This window comes from Leucopleurus acutus, assembly GCF_964270905.1.
Source record: "Leucopleurus acutus genome assembly, chromosome: 8".
Lineage (NCBI taxonomy): Eukaryota > Metazoa > Chordata > Mammalia > Artiodactyla > Delphinidae > Leucopleurus > Leucopleurus acutus.
In genome coordinates this window covers 98,470,649-98,491,957 of record NC_139151.1, presented here as the reverse complement: position 1 = coordinate 98,491,957, position 21,309 = coordinate 98,470,649, and the positions used below count along the sequence as shown (strand labels likewise).

Genomic DNA, 21,309 nt, shown 5'->3' with positions numbered 1-21,309 from the left:
GTATTTATGAAAGGGGAGAGAAGGAAATAGGTATTTCTTGTAGTGATCCACCTGCCTCCCAGTTCTTAGCCAGCTGGTTTCACAGATCAGAGTTGCTGAGTGTTGACAGGACCTTTAGGACCAGAAAGCAGCTCAGCCTTCTGGAAAAAGAGCCTCAGGAGGCACTCTGCCAATGTCTCAATGTTACAGAGCCATGTCCCTGAACATGGGACCCGGAGGGAGGAAGTCCATCTCGCACTCCACTGCCAGGCATGCAGCTTGGTGCATGAATTCTATTACGAACCTCAGCTCAGCAGTTTTTGGATCAAACAGGTTAAAGTACACTTTTCAAGACCACTATACCCAGAAGACATATTTCATCTTCTAGAAAAATCGGCCGCCTCTTTTTTTTCTGAGGACCTCTGCAGAGACTGAATGAGAAGACAGCTTTGCAGGTGAGAACAAAGGATCATTGCTCTGAGACTCCTCATCTCTTTCTGTTTCCGCACTGAAGTGGAATGAATAAAAATGCTACTGTTGGATATGGATAAGAATTTCTCATCTGTGTTGAGAATTATGCCAGATGAAACGGAATTATGCCAGATGAAACAGAAGCTATTCCCTTTGAGAAACCCGTATCAGGCATCTACTGTGTGTACGGCAGTATCCTAATTCTGTGAGAAGTTTTTCACTAGATAAAGACAGGCTTTTATTCTGAATTGATAAATTTGGAGCAATTTGGGAGCTTGCCATTGGTAGATGGGTGATAGAAAATGTAATAGCATCTGGGAAGGAATAGGCTGGTTCAGGTCTCAGTATATAACAGAGATTGTTGACATACTATGCAAATATGATCTTATTTAATCCTCTAGTAACGTACTAAGTTACATAGTCAGACTTTTTTCCCCCTTGGATAAATGATGCCCAGGGAAATTAAGTGCCCTGCTTAAAGTGTCAAAGAGACAAGGTAGATTCTAGTAAAAGAATTACAATACAGATGATATTAAATATGAATTTAAAACCATAAAAAAGAATGTAATTTTAAAAATCTCAGCTGTAATGCCCCTATATTTGGTGTTTCCTTCTAATTTTTTATCTTTACATGATTTATGTAAATATGAACAGAAAAATACGTTATAGCTAGTTAGAAGTTTTGCACTGTCATTTTAATCCTTTTCATGTTCATCTTCAAGACTCTCTCATATGATCACATATATATCATAACTTTTATGTTAATGGGTTCTAGAGTAGTAAAATAATGATAGATCATAGTTTATGTAAATTATAGAGAGACACTGAGATTGTGTCCAATACTTCCCTGTTACTTAATATTGTATTGCTTTACAAACTTTTTCAGAGTATTTTTCTTCATCTGAATTGTTTTCTTTGAATAAATTCCCAGTTCTGGAATGGCTTTGTCAAAGGTTTCAAAGTGTGCTCTATAGGACTTTGCCCACTATCAATGCTGGCAACCCACTAAAATGAATCTCCTCAGTTTTAGTCAACTGCATTTACTGAACACCATATTTGTGTTTTCAGTGTGTGTGTGCACACACGTACAGAAAGTTCTCCCAAATGTACTTGTTGATACTTTAATATCCCCAGTAGTCTGGCATCAAATTGAATTTTTCATATTTTCAGGTAATCTTTTTGTGAAATGCTCCTCGCTAATGTCTGATTAGTCTTTAGAAATGATACATGTCTACTACTGTCTTGATACTTTCCAAGATATGGCACAGGTACTTCTATTCTGGTCTGAGCCTTTTTTCAGAGGAGCAACTAGTAGAAATTCCCACGCCCAGAACATAGTTGGCCTTCTGCAAGTACTTGTTGAATGAATGAAGGAGTCTTTTCCCCCTTGGTAAGCAGAGTGACTAAATCGATTATGTTGATACAAATACATAGTACATTCAATCACTAAACAGACATCGAGTCCTTACTGTGTGTAATAAACATTGAGAATAATAAAATAAATCATTTGAGGCCCTGCCCAGAGGACTGATAATCTAGAAGACAAAATGCAATTTACTGTAACAAGTTGTGTGATTGAAATATGTACATAACCTTAGGGGAGTGCAGAAAAGAGAGTGATTTGTATTGTTTGGATTGAGGAAATAGAGGGAGTCAATAGGGGAAAACCTGAAATTTGAGTAAGACTTTGAAACGGGAGCAAAAGCTGGATTTAGAAGGTCTTCTGGAAGTAGAGCATAAATAAAATGAAGAAAGGCAGGAGTTGTTAAATCAGATACTGAGTTAAAGAAATATTCTGTGGTCTTCTGGGGAATAGAAGGACGACAGAGGAGACTAATAGACTTTACCTTGATAGTAAAAAAAAAAAAACCTCATTTACAGGACTTAAGTAAGTCTTACCAGTCCCAGTGACTGCCCACAGCAGCTACAGTCAAGATACAAACAACACTTTAAAAATTAACTTAAAATGGGTTAAAGACTTAAATGTACTAAGACTTGAATTCGTAAAACTCCTAGAAGAAAACATGGGGGAAAAAACTTGGCCTTGGTCTTGGCAATGAGTTTTTGGATATGACAACAGAAGCACAAGCAACGAAAGCAAAAAATAAAGTGGGACTATATCAAACTAAAAAGCTTATGGAGGGCTTCCCTGGTGGTTGAGAGTCCACCTGCCGATGCAGGGGACACGGGTTCATGCCCCGTTCCGGGAAGATCCCACATGCCCCGGAGCAGCTAGGCCCGTGAGCCATGGGCACTGAGCCTGTGCATCCGGAGCCTGTGCTCTGCAACGGGAGAGGCCACAGCAGTGAGAGGCCCGTGTACCGCCAAAAAAAAAAAAAAATGCTTATGGAGAGAAAAAAACAGTCAACAAAATGAACAACCTATGGAATGGGAGAAAATATTTGCAAACCAATAAGGGGTTAATATCCAAAACATGTAAAGAACCCATACAAGTCAAGAGCAAAAAATATATATTGTATATATATTTAATCCTGTTTAAAAATGAGCAAAGAAGCCCTGAAAAGACATTTTTCCAAAGAAGACATACAAATGGCCAATAAGTACATGAAAAGATGCTCAAAACAAAATCACAATAATATCTCACACCTGTTTAAATGGCTATTATCAAGCAGACAAGAGATAAGTGTTGTCAAAGATGTGGAGAACAGGGAACCCTAATGTACTGTTGGTGGGATTATGAGTTGGTGCAGCCACTATGGAAATAGTATGGAGGTTCCTATAAAAATTATAAATAGAACTACCATATGATCCAGTAACCCCACTTCTGGGTACATATCTGAAGGAAATTAAATCACTATCTTGAGGAGACACCTGCACCCCCATGTTCATTGCAGGATTATTCACAATAGCCAAGACATGGAAACAATCTAAGTGTCCATAGATGGATGAATGGATAAATAAGTTGTGGTATATCTATACACTGGAATATTATTCAGTCATGAGAAAGAAGAAAATTCTGCCTTTTGTGACATGGATAACTTGAGAGCATTATGCTAAGTGAAAAAAGTCAGATAGAGTAAGACAAATACGCTATGATCTCAGTTACATGTGGAATCTGAAAAAAAACAAACTGATAGAAACAGAGAAGAATAGTGGTTGCAAGCGACCAGGGGTTGGAGGAGATGCAAAGATGTTGGTCAAAGGGTACAAACTTCCACTTATGAGATAATTTCTGGAGATCTGGTGTGTAGCATGGGGACTATAATTAACAGTGCTGTATTATGTACTTGAAAGTTGCTAAGGAGTAGATCTTAAATGCTCTCACAACAATGCAAAAAGAAATACGTGACGTGATGGAGGTGATAACTAACCTTATTGTGGTGATCATTTTGCAATGTACATATGTATCAACTCATCGCATTGTACACCTTAAACTTACACAACATTATATGTCAATCATATCTCAATAAAGGTGGGGAAAAAAGAGAGATAACCACCTCCTTAGTGGTTCTGGTCTAGACTCTCCTCCCCTCAAATCATGAAGGGACCTCCCGGTTAAATGAAGGGACTATTTTTTCTCCCCAGATAACTGACAAAAAGTCCAGGTAAAAGGGAACACATGTGCAGAATCAAAACATTAATTTGTCCAAGATTCTCCAACATGTTAAAACAGCAGGATCAAAACATGAAAAGAAGTCTTTGGTAACTGGAGCATGACTGCCAATAGACGCAAACTAATACTAGTTCCATTTCTCCAAGTACAGAGTCTACCTGCTCATCCCAAAGGACCAGTGTTCCCCAAGGGTTGAGCTGAAGAGGAGCAGGCCCTGAACACAGTGACCAGAGAGCTGGGAAGCCAAAGTAAGTAGAGAAGAAGCCAGCTGAGGTCAGTTTCCTAGCATTGATGAGCTAAATTCATGGATACCAAAAACAGACCGGGGATGACCTTTAAAAGAACAGTCAGGAACTTAGGTAAATAAATGAGTTTAAACAACAGTGACTTTCTCCTAATATCTACAGGGTTTTGCATATTCCAAGTTTAATGCCCTTTTGAGTCTAACAAGAACTTTCTCCATAGTTCTTGTCAGGAAGAGTTAGCCAGTCATTCCCAGGGATATGACAGCTGACATCTAACACCATCCTCTCTTCAATGGCCAGTTCTAGTGCAATCTCCTTTAAGAACGCTATAAGCTTCCACTGAGAAGTATTCTCTGTCTTTTGTGAATCTCGTAGGCCTTAGGCAGAACATTTGATTTGCCACAGTCTTCTGTCTGCATTTTTAGTCAGCATGTTATGATCCAATTCTTCTGATCATCCTAATTTCCTACAGTGAGTCAAAATGCAGAAATGCTGCTTTATATTACATAGTAATATACACTATACACATCAGACTCTTAGGTTTAGGGATGGGCGAAGGCTCAAGAAGAGGTGAGGATTGGGGATAGGGTGATTGAATTCGTTTTCAATATCATTTGGTAATAAAAATGAGAATAATTTATATTTTAAAGCACATCAAAATGGCTGCTTCAAAATGTCATGAATTCTATAGCATTGTGATTGCATATTTATGGGATGTTAGCTCTTTCTATGGGGCATATGTTTGTTGTGTACGTGTTTTATTTTCCTTATTAGATTATGAGTGCTTAAACAACAGGAAATCTAAGCTCACAGTTGCTCAGAGAGTTAGTTGATCAAAATTAAGTGTATCAGTCAGGGTCCAAGCCGAAAAGTAGATTTGTTACAGGGAATCGACCGTATGCAATTGTGTGGACTAGTTCAGCAGTTTCTGTAAGGCTGTTTCTTCCCACCTGGTGCTGAAGACTGAAGTACACAGGGAAGGTAGCTGGGAAAGGAACGTGAGAGGGAAAAGGAACAAGCTGAAACCCACAGTTATAAGCTGGGGCTCACGGGGCCGGAGAAACTTTGTCGGTCCTACTGACCCTGACCTTGGTAGAATGGGTGTCCCGCAGAAACCAGGTTCCTTTGGTAAGGAGCTAAACACCCACACCTGGCCCAGGTGACAGACAAGCTGAAAGCAGACCTGGGGAGAGTGAAGCACTTGCCAACCCAGCCCCTACCTTGGGTCGTGAGTTTAGCTGCAAAACGCCTGCTGCTTCGACCCTGCCCTCCAGGTCCTCCTTAGGAATCTCTCTGTGGCCCACCCTAACTGGAAATGTGCAGAGAAGGGAATTCTGAGAAATGTAGTTCAACCTAGCTGAGGTGACACTCACCACAGTTGTTGAGATGACAGTGAGTTCTCAATAAATATTTATTGAGCGATTGCATAAGTGAAAGACTGCATGGATGAATAAATCAATACTTAGGTTTCCAGGCTAGTCACAAACGTCTATTTCAATGGTAATGAAGCCATACTAAGATACCGTTGAATAAAAATCAAGGCCAGACTTTGGGAAGGAGAGCCTTTATTTGAAAGGATTATTTCAAGAGTGGGGAAAAGGAGTGCTGTAACAGAAAGAGGGTATTATTTCAACAGGAGAACTCTTAGACCATAACATCTGCAAACACCTGAAAGGTCAGGCAGGAAATGGTTATTCTTTTACGGAAAGGAGTAAGCAAGGTTCATGGGGGATCATTCTGAATGCCAGTGGTGGCTCTGGCTGAGCGTAGGTCACAGTGCAGAGCCCTGTGTGGAGGAGAGAAACTTGACTAATGTGCGCTCAAGCCCATAACTTTTGTTAAGACATCAGAACACTTTGCTCTGATGGTTCAGTGGGGATAAACGGTCAAGCTAACCATTTATGAAGGAAGAGTAAACAGGGCTACAAAGAACCCAGTTCTTCTGCCCATTTTTTAATTGGGTTGTTTGGGGGTGGGGTTGATGTTGAGTTGTATGAGCTGTTCATTTGTTGAAGATTGGGAATTTGAAGGCTTAGTAGCTGGCCTTGTCATAGGTAACAGGGGGACATGGTGAGTCTTACTACGCCAAACGGAAGAAAGGACAGTGCTTTGCAGGAAGACATTTCAAAAACACAAAGGGGATGGAAAGGTTTCTTTAGCAATTGCTGTTTTCCAGGATAACAGGGCTTAGGTGTCTTTGTATGTCTTGCAGCACTTCTCATCCCTTGGTTTTCGATCCTCTCTTTAGATTAAGGTACCTGCCAAGATGTTCCACTTACAAGGCCCACAACTGCTGCAGATGTTAGAGAAATCCTTGAGGAAGAGCCTCCCTGAGTCCTTAAAGGTGAGAGTGGAACATTCTTAGGGAAAAAAGGACTAGCAACAGCCTCAGAAAAAGGTGGGAAAGAGAACAAGCATTCACTGAGCACCTACTCTGTGCCAGACACTCACTCATCTTGCATCTCATTTAGTTCACATCATCTCTCTGCAAGGCAGGTACATCATGTCTGTAGAACCAAAGAGGAAACGGAGGCTCAGTTATATGACTTGACCAAGATCACAGCAATAGTGAGTGGCAATGCTATGATTTGAATCCACTATGTTCTTTGCTGTGTGATGACCCAAAAACTTTCCCTTGTGCCCTTTCAACTCTTATGTTATATAACACTGGAAGTTTGTCCAGAATTGGCAAAGTTAATGTGTAATTTATTCTTCCCAAACAATCAAGTGCCTGATGAAAAGTTAACCATTGTGATTCTTCTTTGTAATTAATAACTGGTCAATTTCTGTTTTGTCAAACCCCAAAGGATTATTATGTTTAACCTGGGGTGAGACAGAATTTGTGTTTAAGAAGTGATCTTATACCACAGAGAAGTGTTTTTTCTTGCAATAATATATGTTGCAAAGGGACTAGGCTATTGTTAAAGAGTGCCACTGCATTATGATAAAGGCATTAATTCATCAAGGAGACATAAGAAAGGCTGAAATGTATACACCCAACAACAAAGGCTCAAATTACCTGAGACAAAAACTGATAGAACTGAAAGAAGAAATAGGGAAACACACAGGTATAAAGACTTCAACATTCCTCTCTCAGCAATTTGTAGAATAGACAGAAAACCTATAAATATATGTGAACTTATTACATATGAAATACAATGAACCAGCCTGAAGTAACTGGCATTTATAGAATACTTTCCACAACCACAGCAGAGTACATATTATTTTCAAGTGCACATGGAACATTTACTAAAGTAGACCATAATTTTAAAAAGTTTAGAAGAATTGAAATCATACCAAGCATGTCCTTGAACAATATAGAATTAAACTCAAAATTAAAAAAACCTGAAAGGTGTCTGGGAAATACCTGAATTTCTAGAAATTATACACGTCTAAATAAATCATGCTTCAAAATCACAAGGAAAATTAGAAAATATTTTAGCTGAACGAAAATAAAAATACAACTTTTGAAAAGTTTTGGGATGCAACTAAAGCAGTGATAACTGGGAAATAGATAGCATTAAGTACTCATAATAAAAAAGAATAATGGTCTCAAATCAATGCTTTAAGTTTCTACCTTAAAAACTAGAAAAAAAAGTAAATTAACCTCAAAGCAAACACAATTAAGAAAATTATGAAAGATAAGAGCTGAAATCAGTAAATTTGAGAGGAGAAAAACAATTAAGAAAATCAATAAATCTAGACTCTGGTTCAGTGAAAAAAATCAATAATGTTGGTAAAGTTCTAACCAAACTGACCAAGAAATAGAAGACACAAATTATAAATATCAGGAATAGAACAGGGAGCATTACTACAAACACAATAGACATTATAAAGATATTAGGATACACTGTTTTCAATGCTGAGCTCATAAATTTCACAATGTATGTTCTGTGAAAAGCACAAATTACCAAAGGTCACTGAAGAAGAAAAATGCAAACTATATTGTCCTATATCTATTGGAGAAATTGATTTTGTAATTTAAAACATTCCAACAAAGAAAACTCCATGTCCAGATGGTGTCAGTGGCAATTTCTACTACACATGTAAGGAAAAAATAATACCCCTTCTACACAAACTCTTGCAGAACAGAGCAGAGGAGAAAACACTTCTCAAATCATTTTATGAGCCCAGAATTACCCTGATACCAAAATCAGAAGTGGGTATTACAAGAAAAGAAAACTACAGAACAATATCCCTTGTGAACAGAGATTACCCTCAACAAAATACTATCAAGTCAAATCCATCAATATATCGAAAGGATGATACATCATAACCAAGGGGAGTTTATCTTGGAAATGCAAGGCAGGTTCAACATTCAAAAATCAATCAATGTAATTCACCATATCAACAGACTGAAAAAGAAAAGCCATATGATCTTCTCTCAATAGATGCAGAAAAAAATATTTGACAAAATGTAATATTCCTCATAGAAATAAAACTCTCAGCAAACTAGGAATAGAAGGAATTCCTTCAACCTGATAAAAAAGCATACTGGAAAAATCTACATCTATCATCATACTAAATAGTGAAAGAGTGAATGTTCCTCCTAAGATCGGTAACAAGGCAAGGATATTCATTCTCACACTTCTATTCAACATGGTACTGGATATCCTAGCCAGTACAATAAGGCAGGAAAAAGAAATAAAAGACATATGTATTGGAAAGAAATAAATTAGTGTTTATTCACAGATGGTATGATTGTGTCATGTAAAAAATCCTACGGAACCTACCAAAAAGCAACCATAAAAAGCTCCTAGATATATAACTAAGTTAAGCAAAGGCTTTAAGGTGAATATACATAATACAAAAATTGTTTTTCTATGTGCTAGCAATGAACAATTGGAATTAAAAATTAAAAATCAATACCTTTATAAGCAACCTCCCCCCCCCCAAAAAAAACCAAGAGACAACAACAACAAAAAACCTTAGGTATAAACTGTTAATTTACAAGGCTTGTCTCTAAAATAAATCTCATTTTCTTTTGTTGATGAATCGCAGCTCTGGACTTCTCAGGGCAGCATGAATATGATGTATAATTCAGTATAGTTAATTACACTGATCCTGCTGGTGGGAAACCTGGAAGGAATAGCATCAGATTACACCTTGTTTTACCTTTTTCTGGTGCTCTGACACCTTGTATAGGGATCATGTGTAGACTCAGCCATGAGTGTAGCCCAGAGACACTGATCCTTCTGACTGAGGTAGGGTAGGGAACTGTCGAGAGGAACAAGGTCAGGAGTCAGACTGCTCTGACCCCACAAATGCATTGTTTTCTGGGTAACACTGCAAAAAGTAAACATCTCTAAGTCTCAGTGCTCTTGCATGTAAAATGAGTAAAACTGGAAAGTAAATACTCTCGGTAGACATTCCTCAACCTTAAAGAGGGTTATGATTACCTTGCAGAGCTGTTGGGAGGATTAAATAAAATATGATAAAATTTATAGCCAACACTTCTAGAACACTTACCAAATGTCAGGAACTACACAAAGTGCTCGACATGAACTCAAAAGTCTAACTCGAAAGTCATTTGGGGCTTCCCTGGTGGCGCAGTGGTTGGGAGTCCGCCTGCTGATGCAGGGGACGTGGGTTCGTGCCCCGGTCCAGGAAGATCCCACATGCCGCGGAGCGGCTGGGCCCGTGAGCCATGGCCGCTGAGCCTGCGCGTCTGGAGCCTGTGCTCTGCAACAGGAGAGGCCATGGCAGCAAGAGGCCCGTGTACAGCAAAAAAAAAAAAAAAAAAAAAAAAAAGACTATGTAGATTTGTGTTTACTGACATGGAAATATGCTCATAGTATAGTGTGTATGTGTACGTATGGGGGGGAATAGATGTTAAATTAATATGTATTAGGTAATTTCATCTTTAAAAACAATGTGTAAATAAACGGAATAAAATGGAAAACTAAATTCTGCAATGTGATAGTAGATGGTTTTTAATTTATTCATTTTATTTATCTGGATTTTTAAAAATATTCATATAATATTCTCATTGTTTGACCCCAAAATCTAGAACCTAGTAGAACCTGAAGATTGAACTGAATGCCCTATTAGGTACTTACCCTCATTTCATAGAAACAAACTGAACTGATCAAACGCAAGGCACTTTGCCAACCCTTCCTAATAAGCTGACCCTCTCACTTTGTCCGGATACTGCAGGTTTACGGGACCGTCTTCCACATGAATCAGGGAAACCCATTCAAGCTAAAGGCCCTGGTGGACAGGTGGCCTGATTTTAATACAGTGGTTATCCGCCCTCAGGAGCAGGTAAGGTGCCAGATGTGGAATGAATTTGCATCTATGTTTGTATTCACTATGAACCTACCATGTACCTTGCAATGTGGTAGACCCTGGGGATACCAAAATGAATTGCAGTGATAGTGAACAAGTCCCTGTCCTCAAGAACTTCACAGCCTGGAGGGAAACATAGACAAGCAGATAAATTGCAACATGCTTTGAAAATGTACAAAAACATACGAGATACAGAAGTAGCACTGACCAAGAGATGATTAAAACTGTAGATGTCAGGGGATTCAGGGAGAGGATCAGAGAGCCTACATAACAGACATTTCACCAAAACTGAATTTTGAAGAATAATAGATTTTTGACAGGTTGACAAGAGCAGAGATTACATTCTAAGTAGAGAAAATAACACCCAAAAATATGTGAAGTTAAACATGAATAATGTTAAGGAAATATAAAGAACAAATTACAATGCTTGTATCTGGGAATATATTTTCAGTACCAGACTTTTAAAAATCACTCAGACTAAGTGGTTAATCTGTTTCAAATATAAATATGTTGGAAGCATATTGCAAATATAAAATAAAAATTCATCTCATAGTATTTTGATATAAATTATTTACAAGTAAAATTTAAATGTATAGTGACTTTAAAAAAGCAAATTAAACAGAATACAAAAATAAAGATAATTTAATTATTGAAATCTAAAAATGGAATAATATTCGCTTTTTTATGAAACTTTAAAACAGAGATTGTTGGTGGTATCAATGCTGAGGGCATTTCTGTGCAACACCTTCCAGCTATTCTACCCTTGTTGGGTAGTTGTTCTCTCCTCCCTTTGCCTTCAAAATAAATCTGACCCTTTATTTGTTAATTTTGAGCAGATCTTATTGAGCAAGTTTCGCATTTCAGTTTTGTTGGGAATATGAAGTATTTTGTAAACAATAGTGCATTGTGGGTTACATTTTAAAGACATCACGTGTCTTCACTCTGTATAGCTTTATCACATGTGAGAATTCTAATACAAAGTTACCTGTGTCAATTTCAATATTGTTTTCATAATCCATTTGTTCTGAGACTCTTTGAAACAGAGTAACATTTACTCTTGCAATGGAACCTTGTCTTTGACAAAAATTCCTTCCTTCTCCTGAGGATTACAGAATTACTGAAGAATGCTTTGTAAACTGGTACGTGTTTGGCTGATTTGAAATTGTAATGTAACATATAAATACCTAGTTCATCAAGTTTTTCTTACTCATAAGTGGAATAATTCATTAAATCCTTTACTTAGTCTTATGATGTACATGATTCAGGAATGATGATAGTACATCAAGAAGAATATCAATATTTAGGTTTGTAAAACATCACTGTATAATGAAATACCAAGCAGAAGTATTCCAATCACTGGGTAGAGTCAATTTGATTTATTTATATTACCCAACCAAACAGGATATGGCAGATGACTTTGATCACTACACCAACAGCTACCAAATCTATTCTAAGGACCTCAAGAACTGTCAAGAATCCCTTAGCACATCAGACGTCATCAACTGGAAACAACATTTGCAGATCCAAAGTATGTAAGGGATCTGGGATATGTGCTGGCTGCTAGGACTGCTCATATCTATGTACCCGTAGGGTCACGTTTTATCCTGAGTACATCCCCCTACAACCTTTATTTCCTTTTACCAAACTCCAGACACTCAGCTTGATGTTCATTCCCTGTATCAGCTGCCACCACCTCTTCAGTGGAGTTGAATTCAAGCATTACAAACTCTAAGGTTCCTTTAAGAACGTGTGAGTGATGCAAGTTCTCGTTACCGGAGGATTCATGATATATTTTTCAGTCATATTCAGGATCCCTTAGGGTGATTGGATGTGAGAGCAGAGCTCCCCCTCTGGCCTTCCATTCCTAGAATTAGAATGATAAGTCCTTGTGCCACAGAGCACTACCCCAGTCACAAGAACACCTGTCATTGTCGGAGTCAGACTCCCTTGGGTGATATCCTTGCTCTGCCTGTGACTTGCTTTGTGATCTTGTGCAAGTGATGTAACTTAACTATTATTCAGTTCCCTCACATATAAAAAATGAAGATAATTAAAGTACCTAACACATAAGGTTAATGTAAGGATTAAATGTGGTATCAGACCAATACCTGGGCATGTAGTATGTGAACATGCAAGGTTGCCTACTGTTTTCTAAATACCAATTCTCCTTGATTTCACAGTACTGTAGTCAGGATTTCTAGTATTATCTCTGTATTGCAGAAGAGAAAACATGCTTAGGTAGCTACATGGCCATGGTCACTTGCAACAGCAGAGGCAACATCGTCTGACTTTAAGTCCTGCATAGCTTCTGTTGGGAAGCTTCATGAAGCATCTAAGTGGACAATTGCTTCTCTCCTGACTTTATCCCTCTCTAGGTTCACAGTCCAGTCTGGATGAGGTGATACGGAATCTTGCAACCACTAAATTCGTTAAGGTCAAGCAAACACAATGCATTCTCTATGTGATGTCTGAGACAGCGAGGAAACTTCTTCCTTCCCTGCCGGAGACAAAGAACTTACCTGCTGGATATGGCAGACCCAAAGCCATGTGAGTTTGAAAAAAGATGCTCTGCACTATTCACATCTTTCACTATTGGAGTAGCCTCCCAACTTCTCCCCTTATATCCCCTCTTGTCTCCCTAGAATCCATTTCCAGGGTGATCGCTTTTCGTAGGGAATGTGGATTATGTCCATTCACCTGCCAAGAAGCCATTGAGGTTTCTCAGCATACTTTTTTTTTTTTTTTGTGGTACGCGGGCTTCTCACTGCTGTGGCCTCTCCCGTTATGGAGCACAGGCTCCGGACACGCAGGCTCAGTGGCCATGGCTCACGGGCCCAGCCGCTCCGCGGCATGTGGGATCTTCCCGGACCAGGGCACGAAACTGTGTCCCCTGCATCGGCAGGCGGACTCTCAACCACTGCACCACCAGGGAAGCCCTCAGCATACTTTTAATAAAACCAAACTCCTTTATGGACTTTCAAGGTCCCGTAAGACCTGGAACCCATCACCTTTTGGACTTCATTCTGTCCCTCTAGCTAACTCCCACCAGCAGCTCTGGCCATCTTTCTGCAGCTTGATCTCATACATTCACACATGCATTTGCACTTTGTCTGCCTACAGTGTCCTTCCCTGTGATCTTCATATATTTGCCTCTTTCTGCCATTCATACTCTCAAATGTCATTTCCTCAGAGAGGTCTTCTCAGAGAACCCTGTCTAAAACCACCGCCTCCCATAAGTCTTCAACTGCAAAACCCAATTTTTATTCTTTATTGCATTTATCATTATCTGAAATCAGCCTGTTTGTGTATGTACTGACCTGTTTGTTCTTTGACCCTCTCCCCTACAACGATTCAAACTCCACAAGTGCAGCGACCTTCTTTATGTTGTTCACTGATAGATCCTCAATACCAGACTGAACACGTAGCAGATGCTTGAAAAATACGCATTTAATGAGTTCACAGAGCAAAAGTTTTCCAGTAAAGAGAAGTTAAACAAATTATATATTTTCCCCCATTGATGTCCCGTCTAACACTGAATAGAACGGAACACTGATGGTGGAGATTTGAGCTGGAGATGCCCCATCCTAGGACCCTCTGTGTGTTAATGTACCTGGAAAAGCTTTATTCACATTGTATCACACGTGATACCTGAAAAGCACCTGCACGTCTATAATCTCATTTGATTCTCCTGTCCACCCCATGAGATAGACAAGGTAGGAGATATTATCCCTAGTTTCCTGACAGAAAATAGGCTCAGATAATGAAACAGCTTGTTCAGGTCACATGGATGGTTAAGGGCATAATGGGCTTGAGTCTAGATCTCCTAGTTCCACATGGTGGGCTCTTTCTAGGACCACCCCCCCCCCCGAAGCCTCTTTACAGCCTGCAGATGCCTTCAGATTCAGTGTTCTGTACTTCGGGGGCTGCCTGCATACCACATCACTCCCCCTCTCTGGACTTCATTCAGTTCCCACAGTGGCCAAGGACCCTCTGACGCCAACATTCTAAGATTCCGTGATTCTAAGCTCTGGCTTTATATACAGCTTGCTAGCATGTGCTTTGGGGCACTTGCCTATTTTCTGTTTACTATTTTTCTTATCTGTTAAATGGGGGTGATATCAATTCCCTCATATTAAGGGGAGAGTCACTGCATTGCTGAAAGGACCGATACTTAATTTTTATGTGCTTCTTATTGTTTACGGGCACAAGTCCTAGGTACTCATGATGTAATTGCTCTTATATCAGTATTTTTGGAAGGTACTATTAATATCCCTGCTTTATAAAGAAGAAATGGAGGCAGAGAGACATTACATTGCCTGCTCGAGATCACACAACTAGCCAGGTTATGAATCCCGGCGGTCTGGTTGCACAGTCTGTACCTTTACCTGTGCTCTCATTTGCATTGTCTGAAGACAATTTGGGGGCAAACAAATATGATACTCCACAGTGTGTGTGATTTATGGACTGTTCTTTTTCCTTCTTCTCCATAGTAACCAAGAGATGTTTAAACTCTCATCCCTGGATCCTATCCACGCTGCCATGGTGAATAAATTCTGGCATTTCGGTGGCAATGAGAGGAGCCAGCGGTTCATCGAGCGCTGTATCCGGACCTTCCCCACCTTCTGCCTGCTGGGGCCTGAGGGGACCCCTGTGTCCTGGTCCCTGATGGACCAGACAGGAGAGGTGCGGATGGGGGCCACCCTGCCTGAGTACCGGGGCCAGGGTCTTGTCTCCCATATGTTGTTTGTCCACAGCCATGCTCTGGACAAACTCGGCTTCCCCGTATATAACCATACAGACAGAGCCAACAAAATCGTACAGAAAATTAGTCACAATCTGCAACACGTCCCCATGCCCTGTGATTGGAACCAGTGGAACTGTGTGCCTCTGTGAAGCAGCCACGAGCCCGAGACAGTGCTGGGTGGGCTGGTCACATGGCAAGAGATGCTGGCGGCGGGGTGGGGGGGACAGAAAGAAAGAATAAACTGTAATCAGCAGTAAAGCAGTGTGTGTTGTTTGGGCTCTGGGGAAGCAGCATGAGTGGTCAACAGAACCACCAGAGTCCCTTCTCCCAAATCACTCATGAATTTCCCTTTGGGTCCAGCAGACCTTCCTACTTCCTCCACATTCCAACCGCGGCAACCACCATTCTATTCTGTGAGTTCAACTTTTTGTTTTTGAAGATCCCACGTATAAGTGATATCATGCAGGATTTGTTTCTGTCTGGTTTATTTTACTGGTTCACAATTTTCTTCTAATACATATGGCTAGTAATGAGGAATCAATAAGGAATAAATGCAACCCACTGCTCTACTGGTGCCATTATTCTTCTTTCCAGCACCATCATATCTATCTCTACTTAGAACATGTACATGGAATGCAGAGTAAGACAACTTAAGTACTATAGCTTGTCATATCACAATAGCAGGACAATTTAACATCTTGTTTTCCAGAAACAACACACATGCAAAAAGAAAATTGTTATTTAACAATAACTGTTAAAACGTATGTGGCAGAGATACTTTGAATTTGAGGTAAATCAGGAAAAATCTATAAAATTGGATCGAATTTGTGGGATTTTATCACACATAACATTTGTACATTCTGTGAACTAGGTTAAATCTGTAAATATTGAATATGACTTTTTTTTTCTAAATTGACAAGATAAAAAAATTGGCATGTTATCAACTTGTTTCAAGTTGCAGGATGAATATGAATTACTTGTATCAAGACAAGACTACTCTAGGTAGAAAGGGATACTTCAAATGTAATGTTCTTTCGTGTGTAAAGAGGAGTTTTACAATTAATATCAGCCATTATTCTCATACCAAGCTGTAGGACATTTTATACAATTTAATAAAGGACTTTACATACTGAAAACCCTCCAACTAACATTGTATGTTATGCACTAGTGTGCTGTGCGGTTTCAGAAAATTAAAGCTTCGAAAATGTTCAGGAAGATGACTTTACTCTCAACTTTCTCTTGTAGTACAAGCCACCCTTCAAAGAGTTCAGAAAGGAAACTGAAAAAATGTTGCATTGTCATCAAATATATTTTTAAGATAATGAATTTTTTGTCTTCCTCAAAAAGGAATTTGAGAATAGAATAGTGCATTAGGTACTAGTCTCTAGTGGTATGCATCTATATATTTATGTATATATAGTTTTTTCCTCCAAGACACAGGAATTTTAAAAAATTCTCACATCTCAATAAAGCCATGAAACAACAAAATTCTCACATCTCTAATGAATTAGTGTAATCATAGGTATGATTATCAGAGAAGAAAGACACTGAGGATGTACCAGTGGTAGAAAAAAAATAAGAGTTCTCCAAGCTGATACATCAAGGAAGAAGCCCTTCCTTATTTCGGGAGATGACCTGAAATTCTGTTGGTCTAAGACAGCGCTTCTGTATGACATCTGCAACCAACATTGCATCACTGGAATTTTCTGAATACTGACAACATAAAACAGCACAGATTCTAGTAATAAATTATATTAGCTGCTTATTTTTTACCTGAAAAGGGCTTTATTTTATTTAAATTTTGAAGGGTATTTTCACTGGGATGTAGAATTTTATCACTGTTTTTCCTGAAGCACTTTTTGCGATACTGTTCCAGTGCACTCGAACTTTGTAGTGACGAGAAGTCAACTGCAATTCTTATTCCCTGAAGGACGTGTGTCTTTTATGTCTCTGCCTGCTTTGTCCCCCCCACTTTTTAATTTTATGTATTTTATTGTGGTTGAAAAATATGAGATCTTAACTGTGTACAGCACAGTATTGTTCTCTATGAGCACAGCAGACGTCTAGAACTTTTTCATCTTAAATGGATACTTTATACTCATTGATAAGCAACTCATCATCTTTCCCTCTCCCCAGCTCCTGGTAGCTACCACTCCACTTTTTGCTTGTATGCGTATCATTACTTTAGGTACCTCATATAAGTGGAATCATGCACTATTTGTCCTTCTGTAACTAGCTTATTTCACTTAGCATAAGGTCCTCAAGTTTCATTCATGTTGTATATTGCAGCATTTCCGTCTCTTTTAAGGCTGAATAATATTCCATTCTATGTATGTACCACATTTTCTTTATCCATTGGTCTGTCCATGGACACTTAGGTGGCTTCCACATCTTGGCTACTGTAAATAATGTTTCAATGAACATGGGTGTGCAGATAGCTATTCAAGATCCTGAGTTCAACTCCTTTGTCTATATACCCACAAGTGGAATTGCCAGATCACATGGTAGTTCTAGTTTTAATTTTTGGAGGAACTGTCATACTGTTTTTCACAGCGTCTGCACCATTTTACATTGCTACCAACAGTGCACAAGGGGCTGAATTTCTCTACATCCTTGCGAACAAGTTTTAGTTTTTGCTTTTGGGAAAAGCTGGAATTTGGGGGCTTTGCCTTTGCTCACTCTGCCTTAAGCTGGGGGGGAGGGGCTATTACCAATGAGCGTGCACTAGTTCAAACCATCACCTTTGTTCTCAGCGGTTCCCAACATGGGGCTCTTTCCACTCAATACTCAGACTCAGGCAAGATGGAAAAACAAGTCCCTCAGGCTGCTCCTGAAAAGTCAGACCATTGCATGTCCGGTCCAGTCCTCTCATCTTCCCTGGGACAAGCTGGGAGTTGGGGTCTTCCTCCCAGCGTGAAGTGCTGTGCTGCAGGGCTTGGGGGAGTACGGTAAGAAGGTACCACATATTTCCCTAGTGGCTTCAGTACTGCTGGTTTCATGCCCACCTGGTGTGCAGGAGCCTCTCAAGTGGTCTCTGGATTTCTCACAAGGGGAGTTGAGCTGTGTCTTATTTTAAAATTGGCGTGCCTAGGCTTTGGGGAGTGTGGGGTTTCCTATTATGTCATGTTACTGACTCTGACTGCTTTTATGACTTTCCTTTTATCTTTGCCTTTCAGAAATTTAATTATTATGTTTCTAGGCTTGTTTTACTCTGTGTTTATCATGCTTAGGGTTTATTGAGATCCTTGGTTGTGTAGGTAGATATTTTAAACCAAATTTGCAATTTGGGGGCCATTAAAAAATGTTTAGTTCCTCTCTTTTTTCTCCTTCTGGGACACAATTATACATCTGTTAGATAATTTGATACAATCTCGCATGTCACTGGGGATCTAGCCTTATTTTATTCAGAATTTTGAATATTAGAACCAGAATTAGCTAAATTATCAGACATTCATGAACTCCACTGGCCTCATGAGTATGACTGGACCTAGGGCCCTAAGGAAAGAATTATTGCCACTAAATTTTTTTTTTTTTCGGTACGCGGGCCTCTCACTGTTGTGGCCTCTCCCGTTGCGGAGCACAGGCTCCGGACGCACAGGCCCAGCGGCCATGGCTCACGGGCCCAGCCGCTCTGCAGCATGTGGGATCCTCCCGGACCGGGGCACGAACCCGCGTCCACTACATCGGCAGGTGGACTCTCAACCACTGCGCCACCAGGGAAGCCCCAACCCCTAAACATTTTTATGCACATTAGCAGATGCATATTGCATTGTATTAGATAATTTTTCATTTAGTTAATATAACATTTCTATGTGCTTACCATGTACCAGGAACTTAAGTTATTATTGTCTAAGCAATTTTAACTATGCATATCTAAATTAAGAAAAGATATGATCTTATTTCTGCTTCTACCTAGGATTTAGAAAGCGGAGAAAGCTTTGTTCCCACACTAATGATGAGAAAAGGCTGGATAAACTACAAGATCATATATTTCCTGGAACTCATTAGGGATCAGTAGAGACAGGGAAACCCACTTGCCTGAATTCCCCTATTAGATAAGAGTACTATTATTTACTCCTTATTGTAGATACAGACACAGAGACATGGAAAGATCAACTAATCAGTCCAAGGTCACAAGAGGTAAGAGGTGCGGTCAGGATCTCAACCCTGTTAGTTCGGCCCCATCTTACTCATCTGAGCCCCTCTGCTGTGCTGCTTCTGTCGTCATTGGCAGCCCTAACCCAGCACCCAGAGAAACACTTCCACGAAAACTGACGCCAGTGCTCCTGAACCTTTTCCCTTGTACCTGACCCCAAAGTGTGTGAGAAGATTTATGTCTGCTATCCTGTGTAACACAGCAAAGGTAATAACCACAGAGTCAAGGAAGTGTCAACGGCAAATTCCATTAAAAATTCCCGGGGAGTGTGTACATGTCCATCCTAAACTCCCAATCTATCCCTGCCCCCTCCCACCCTTCTGCTATATTTAAAACAGATAACCAACAAGGACCTACTGTATAGCACAGGGAACGCTACTCAATATTCTGTAATAACCTATATGGGAAAGGAATTTGAAAAAGAGTAGATACGGGTATGTGTATAAGTGAAAATTCTTTGCTGCACACCTGAAACTAACACAACATTGTTAATCAACTATGCTCCAATATAAAATAAAAATTAAAAAAAAAATCAAAACCAGTTCCCGGGGAATACAAACAGAACCTGGGTAATAAAATAAAGGCTAACCTTTCTCTTTTCTTTTGTGCTTCATCTGGTTTCATTTGCTCACAGGGTGCCTCGTGCAGAGGCCTCACACCCGGTGCTTCAGACCAGAGTTCCTGGTGTAAATGGCTGCACGGACGCTTCAGCTCTGAGGGCCTTGTGCAGAAGCACTGCCCACAACGCCAAGATTCAAGATGGTGGCAGCAGCAGAGGGCCGTGTGCACAGACCCTGCACCCGACACTGTCATCTGGAACCCTGAGCAATACGCCTGCCCCAGACCCCAGAGAACTCCGCACCCGCCCTGCCAAGGAGAGAACCCTATAAGGCAGCCCTGCCCACCACCTGTCAGGGACAGCGTGTGCTCTAGAGCCAGAACTTGCACCTCTCCATTCCCTGATGGAAGAATAAAGCTTTCCTCTGCTTCTAAGCTGAACTAGTTCTCATTTTCTTGGTGGGAGCAATGCCACGCAGGAGAATCCTTCTTGGGGACCCACTGGAGAGGGTTAGTAACAGAAGAGCAGAGAAAACCCTTGGTTACCCGACATGACAGCACTATTTTTTTCCAGCTGGGAAAACATTCCAGAGAGGTTAAGAGAGTAGTTTAAGGTTAAAGGGTAATAGAGACTCTTGAATCTTCTGACTGAGTGAGTGAGTGCAAGGGCTGAAAGAGACAGAGGACCAGGGGTCTGGGTTCAGGTGGGAGAGAGAAGGACCCTACTCTTGCGTTGTAGATAGTCTTTGTGGGATATGGACTCTACTGGGGCCAAGGTGTCCACTAGGCTGACCCCTCCCCCACCCCACCCACTTTCCCCTTCGTTAACCATAAGTTTGTTTTCTATGTCTCTGGGTCTATTTTTGTTTTGTTTTGTAAATAAGTTCATTTGTATCTTTGTTTTTTTCAGATTCTACATATAAGCAATATCATTTGATATTTGTCTTTCTCTGTCTGGCTTACTTCACTTAGTATGATAATCTCTAGATCCATCCATGTTGCTGTAAATGGCATTATTTCATTCTTTTTTATGAATATTATTTTATATATACATACGTATATGTATATGTTTGTATATACATACCACATCTTCTTCATCCATTCATCTGTTGATGGACACTTAGGTTGCTTCCATGTCTTGCCTACTGTAAATAGTGCTGCTATGAACATTGGGGTGCATGTATCTTTTCAAATTACAGTTTTTGTCTTTTCCAGATATATACCAGGGAGTGAGATTGTAGGATCATATGGTAACTCTATTTTTGTTTTTTTTAAGGAACCTCCATACTGTTCT

General features: G+C 39.9%; 1 protein-coding gene across 4 annotated transcripts; it reads left to right on the top strand.

Moving 5' to 3' along the window:
• Positions 1 to 203: 203 nt before the first annotated feature.
• Positions 204 to 16,007, top strand: LOC309965826 (glycine N-phenylacetyltransferase). 4 transcript variants are annotated; one of them, XM_082845605.1, is made up of 7 exons: positions 204 to 434; positions 4,176 to 4,297; positions 6,518 to 6,613; positions 10,426 to 10,533; positions 11,959 to 12,085; positions 12,933 to 13,104; positions 15,048 to 16,007. In XM_082845605.1, exons 3-7 carry the CDS (start codon positions 6,536 to 6,538, stop codon positions 15,448 to 15,450), a joined length of 888 nt encoding a protein of 295 aa, XP_082701731.1. In that variant the 5' UTR covers positions 204 to 434; positions 4,176 to 4,297; positions 6,518 to 6,535; the 3' UTR covers positions 15,451 to 16,007. The 4 variants fall into 4 exon arrangements, with proteins under 4 accessions (XP_082701731.1, XP_082701730.1, XP_082701732.1 ...); XM_082845604.1 differs by having other exon boundaries at positions 4,176 to 4,272; positions 15,048 to 16,006; XM_082845606.1 differs by lacking the exons at positions 204 to 434; positions 4,176 to 4,297 and adding an exon at positions 4,302 to 4,383.
• The last annotated feature ends 5,302 nt before the right edge of the window (positions 16,008 to 21,309 follow it).